The sequence below is a fragment of the Pteropus vampyrus genome, unplaced genomic scaffold (genome assembly GCF_000151845.1).
Source record: "Pteropus vampyrus isolate Shadow unplaced genomic scaffold, Pvam_2.0 Scaffold14, whole genome shotgun sequence".
NCBI lineage: Eukaryota > Metazoa > Chordata > Mammalia > Chiroptera > Pteropodidae > Pteropus > Pteropus vampyrus.
Window position 1 is genome coordinate 4,390,120 of NW_011888795.1, and position 6,250 is coordinate 4,396,369.

The 6,250-nt window shown below is 34.6% G+C and overlaps 1 protein-coding gene across 2 annotated transcripts in view; it reads right to left on the reverse strand.

The window, feature by feature from the left end:
* Positions 1-354: 354 nt before the first annotated feature.
* The window catches only part of IL1RAP (interleukin 1 receptor accessory protein), a 134,129-nt gene continuing 128,233 nt past the window's right edge, over positions 355-6,250 (reverse strand). For both annotated transcript variants that reach the window (XM_011381528.2, XM_023525770.1), the window contains one exon: positions 355-1,073. In XM_011381528.2, coding sequence (XP_011379830.1) covers positions 355-1,073 — 719 coding nt within the window. The remainder of the gene's footprint in view (positions 1,074-6,250) is intronic.

Below are 6,250 nucleotides of genomic sequence, written 5' to 3' on the forward strand. Positions count from 1 at the left end.
TACACCTGACTGACTCATAACATGAGGTTGATCAACAAACTCAGTGAAAACATATTTATATTTTTGCTTAGTTTTAAACCATTGGGCAAGATAGAAGATCATACTATAGGCAACTTTCACATACTGACCTTCTAGGGGCCAAGAAGAGTGTGCTCTTCTGAGGCCATTAGAGGCAATAATTCTGGATGCAGGTCCTTCGGGTCTTTTGTCTCCTAGAAATAAATAGTTTTTAAAAATCAATAAAGGGGACACAATCTGCTAGTCCATTAGAGTGTAAAAATGTCAATTACTCCCATAGGTTCATGACATAAAGAGGGCTGATAGAGATAGCAGCCACCACCCACCGCTCAGTAATTATAGGATATAAAAGTCATTGTTATTGGATAAATCCGTGAAATGGTGAAGAGCAAGGGCTGACATCTGGGGAGCAGGGGTTTCCAATCTGGTGCCATTTTGTATCCATTGACTTTCTGACTCTTGGGGAACAAGCTTACAGAGGTGTGTCTCCCACTGGGGCTGGGTATGGATCTCTGCCCGGCTTTTGCTCCTAAGGTGGCTTTCTCCTTCACAGTAGGTGACACAGCAACGACAGGTGGCAGAGGGCTTCCCTCTGTGCTTGGACATCGTGCCTGGGGCTGGAGAGGCACCTGCAGCCCTCCCTGAGCTCTGGAGTTCTGGGGGCTCTTTCAAACGACTTCTCCTCCTTTGAACGTGGTCCAGACTGATGTCAGACTGGGAAGAACAGCTCTCATTCCAGCCAGAGCTGGCACTCAGACTTCTCAGGGGAAGAGCCAACCGCAAGGCCTTCCAGAATTTAGAGCCAGAATGTTTGGACTTTTCTCCCTTCCAGCTCACAAAAGACACAGACTCCTTTAGCTGCAAGATGCCTGGGTGTGGATGCTCAAGGGGACGGTACTCAACCACAATAAGCTTGGTGGCAATGGAGTTCTGGCACATGACACCCAGTTTAAATTCCAGCATGCTGATGCTCTTTTCTGTCACATAGTCTGGGCTCAGGACAACAATCATCCTTCGGCTCCTCTGAATGAAGTCAAAAACTGCTTCCACTGTATCTACAGGAAAATGGAAAAATAGGACAATGCCTAGTGAAAACTTGTATAAGTTCCAGCTCATCATTGTCCTTCCAACAAAGCAATGAATATAGGATCTTAGTGTTAAATAGTTTACCCAGTTAAGTAATATCATCTACACCATTCATACCGATGATTGCAAAGTATCTGCTACCTTTAAAGATGAAAAGTTAACCACCTTTAAAAGCAGCTAAATTCAGCTTTGTTTGTAAATTTTTTCTTGGTTTGAAATATCATTCCTTACCACTTTTATCTGGTGGTCCTAGATTTGACATCCTCAAATATTTGAAATATTTTGCAACCATTTTGATCTCACTGTAGTTTCTTCTCAACTCTAGATTAAATAACTGTGAGATATTTTATCTTATTCTCCATGTGACATGGTATCAAATCTCTTCCCCACTTTTATCATTTTCCTCTGAATAATATTCAGTTTATATATGTGTTTCAGAAAAGTTGTATCCTGAACAGAACTGAATACAATGCTCCAGACTTGGTCTGCTCAGCCAACAGCAATAGGAAACTACCATCTTCTAAGATCCACATAGTTATATCTCTTGATACTTAAAATTTTCAGATACATCATTTTTTTGTACTGATCAAAATTCATTTTCTTTTTTCTGTATGTGTGTGTGTGTGTGCGTGCACGTGTGCATGAGTATGTGTGTGTAAGTGAAGATATGGTCTAAAAATCAAAGAAAGGAGCAATGAGTAAGAATCAGTCAATTAATTAAGACTTCTGAGAAATCATTCAGTTGTAATAATTGCTGAGGTGGAGTTGGATGGATCCAAACAGGAAAGTTCTTGAGATAAACGTAGTGCTTAACTCACTGATTTAAGAGCTTAAACAATGTCATTTTCTGAAAGAAAAGAATTCCAAATGTATAAATCGCTGCTTCCATGGACAATTCTGAAAACAGGTGCTGCAGACACATCATGAGGTTAACTACAAATGTTTTGAGAGCTAGGGTTGAAATAGTTTCTGTGGGACTTTTCAGCCTGTGAAGACAAGCTGAAAGTGTGTAGTGAAATTGATCATTATGAATTTAACAAGGAATGAAAGAGCTCTGGATCAGATTAGTTTTTCCTTATTAGTGAATTTAACATGAATTTGAAAGAAAATTGGAAGAGACATATGCTCAATTTTTACGATTTTTTGCTGGTTTTATCAAGTGTGCATTTTAGAGAATTATTGTTTCACTCATAAATGCTAAATCTAAATTTTCACTTATCATCAAAGCCCATGTGTATGCGCACATGTGTTTTGTAGACTCCTGTATTCTGTCTAGTCCTGCTCAGAATCTTATGCAGCTGCCTTTCATAAATCTGAGAATGTGAGAGTAGGAAGTCTATGGCTTCTCCTGCCTCATGATAAATATGATACACTCTTAAGATAACATGGGTAGTTTTTCATCAAAAGAAATTCACTCAAATTGCATGCATGCGTGTGTGTGTGTGTGTGTGTGTGTGTGTGTGTGTGTGTGTGTGTTATTTCAAAATAGACATATTAGGAACATGTATGTTCTGTCCAATTGGGGGATACACTGTTAAAAATAAAACATTATCCTAGATCTTCTGAAAATAGAATTTGTAGCTTTTTAAAATTATTAATACCCCATTCTGAAAGTGGAGGATTTGCATTTGAAAGCAGGTGATGCTAATGAATCAGATGTGAATGATTAAATTCCAAACTATGAGGAATAAATATAGGAGATGCTTCTTCGATGGGAGTTGGGTTATCTATACCTAGGGATATTCAGAAAGTACTTTGAAATAAGCTGCATCCTTTATGGCTTATTTAATATTTTCCATATTATCAAAACTTCATATCTAAGGATACAAATTGTAATTTTCATGCTAAAAATTACTTGAAGAGGAATCCTAAGTGGTTTTATTCTTTTTATTCTGTTTGGTTCAAACTTATGGGTGTGGCTATAGAGCGATGAGACACTTTTCTTGTGTAGTATTAAATTGGTTTTCAGGTCACGATTTTTGGTCTAGAACTTCTCAATATTCCAGAATACTCTTGCTTTTAAAAGTCATAATCTCTCTGAAATTCATCTAGAAGGAAACTAGGGCTGTAATTTTTAATTTGTTCTTTGGCTAGGTAATTGGTGTATGAGAGCAGTAAGCCTCTCTCTCATTCTCTCTTAAAACTTGAAGTGTAGTAAAAAAAAAAAAAAAAAAGCGGGGGGTAGCGTCTAATTTGCAAGATGGATCTGAATTCAAATATTGGTTTCTTCACTTATCTCTTTTGTGTCTTAATATCTTAAAGTATGAGTTCATCCATTTATAAAATGAATATAATGAGAGCAAACATGGGGGGTTGATAAATAAATTAGAGATTCTTAAATGTAAATGTCTAGCAAACACATTAAAAGAAAGTATGAACTAATGTTGATTGAATCTGAATCAATTATTGATATAACTTCAGAGAATCAACTTAATATGTGGATTTATGAGTCATAAATTTTAAAAGTTCTGTCTATTCAGTTGATAAAATAGGTGTTGATAAAAAATACTACTGAAACACTTAAGCTTCTAGCCTATTGTTAAAGATACTTCATATCCCGTGGGTAAAAACAGAGAAATAAGACAGACTAGTCGCTGAATATGTCTCTCCTATCATGGTGTGAATTTACTTGTGTCAAAGACCTAGTGACATCAGTAAATGACTAAAGAAAATATTTTGAGAGTTTTAACAAGGTCAGTCATATTCAGTTAGCTATGATGACCAAACTACTGATATTAAAACTAAATAGTCACCTCTATGTTCTAGAAGTTCATTTAATATGTTCGGGGTTGGAAGCGACTTCAGACTTGTCACCACTCATTAATATACTGAGCCCATATACAAAATCTCAATATGATTCATCACTTCTCTTCTTGTACACCTTTAGTAATGGGGACCTAGTGTCTCCATTAAATAGTGAAATACATTATCGCTCAACTCTGCTTTAAAGTAGCTTCCTAATTGAATAGAAACCTTTTCCTTAAGGATCAGACTTAGAGTCAATGAATGGAAGTGACAAGAAAAGGCTTCTATTTTGAAGAATTCTTCAAAATAGGAAAATTTTTGCTAATCTAACCAGTTCAGTTATAGGGACTCAATACATAATTTTGGAATAAGTGAATAGAAAAAAAAAAATTAAAGTAGAAGGCTTCCCTGTCACTATAAACTTAATATTATTAACTCAAAAGAAAATACATTTCCAAATATTTATCACTGCTTTATTTGAAATTTGTGATAGAAACACATTATTCATGCAAATTATCTATTAACTAAAAGCAGGGTATTAATTAATTGATCTTATTCTAAAGCAACTGCCTTGGGGTTGCATTAAAGCCTTTGAAAGGTGAGATTCCTGTAAGCTACCCAAGTTCAAGTTCCAAGTTGAAAAAAAAGGAACAAACTTTGTCTTTATTTTAAAAGAACCTCTCTCTCTGGATTTCTAACACACACACACACACACACACACACACACACACACACACACACTACAGGTATACCAGAGCAATCCATTTTACTTAAGTAACTCTTTTACTAATGTGTAAAGAAAATATTCTTGAGATGAAGTTCCAATTTTTCTCAGATTTCTCTCAGAGAAAGAAACTTAACTAGTGTTACTTATAACATTATTATATGTATCATTATTTTTATTCTCATATCTTATGCACAAACATAAAAATAAAGACATAAAACACATGTACAAAATAAAATTTGAAGCTGAAAATAAATGGTTTATTTTTAAAATAAACACATTTACAAATCAAATTAAAAAAGGAAAATACAAAAGTTCATGGATAAAATAAAAAAGATAATTTTAAACTATTAAAACCTATGGAAAGAAAGTGGATCATTAACGAGTGGAGTAATGCTTTTGTTTCCAAATATGATGACGTGCTTGTTTATTAGAATCATAGGGAACCATCTAAGTTACAACACAGAAGAGAATTACATCAATTTTATATGGTTGTATGATCAGACACTCTATATATTATGATTATTTGTTAACTTGGATGCAGAAGGTCTTCATATTGTATACGTCAAACCACTAAGGTTCTTCTTTAACTTTAGAGACATTTGTTTTAACATGAGAGAACAATTTCTTCCTGCTCTCTAAATTATGTGCTTCCCCATTTCCCTCAAATAGACTGTATTAGGCATCTTCTGGGACATAAAACAAATAAAAAAATTGAAGCAAAATTCTTTTAGAATGAGACACATCATGTCAATTTGTGCTTTAGATTTTAGCATTTGAAAAAGTTCAGTACCAAAGACAGGAATATAAATAGAAAAAAAAAATTAAGAAGTTTCTATGAGCACCCAACAATATTTGGGATAAATATGGAATCAAAAGGTACAAAAAGAATGTAGTATTAGCATGAGAATGGCTCCTTGGTGATGGGACTGTCCCGCATTTACCTAAAGCTCATGCAAGAATTGGTATACAAAGCTTATCTGGAGTCAGTTCTCTAGTCTTGTGAGTGAAGTATTGTTAGGAGGAGTAATTATAGTCTGAAACAAGGAACATCATTAAAAGGCTAAAAAAAAAAAAAAAAAAATAGATCCAAGAATGACTCCCTAGCACACTAGTCAAGAATTCATGATTTTTTTTCAATTTAAAATAATCAATAACTCCTATATAGAGAAACAATTTATTATGGTCTTTAATATTGCTGAAGGACTCTTAAATATAAGAGGTAGTTTCAGAATTGCTTCACAACATTCATACTACTGGATAAGGGTTTCTTTAAATTATGAATTATGGTGTTTCACAGAATACTCAGGCTCATTTATAGGTATTTTATTTCCTTTCCTTTATTTCTCAACAGTCCAAATAGAGATTTATTTCTCCAGTAGTTTGGCACTGAGATTAACATATCTGTTTTTTAAGTGTGTGTGCTCAAAATATACCAGATGATCAAGTAATGCCAGAGGACTGGCTACTACTTAGCATTGACCATGGAAGCTCTGTTCACAACAGACGCCACTGCACCCAGATCAACTGTAGCAGTAATGAGTTACTTATACTTATTTAGGGAAGGCAAGAATTAACAAGTTACCACTCTGTGATCTGTGAACTCACAAATAATATTAATCTGTAGAAAACACTGACACAGAAGCATTACAGTAAAGACGTAATTTAAAGACTGGA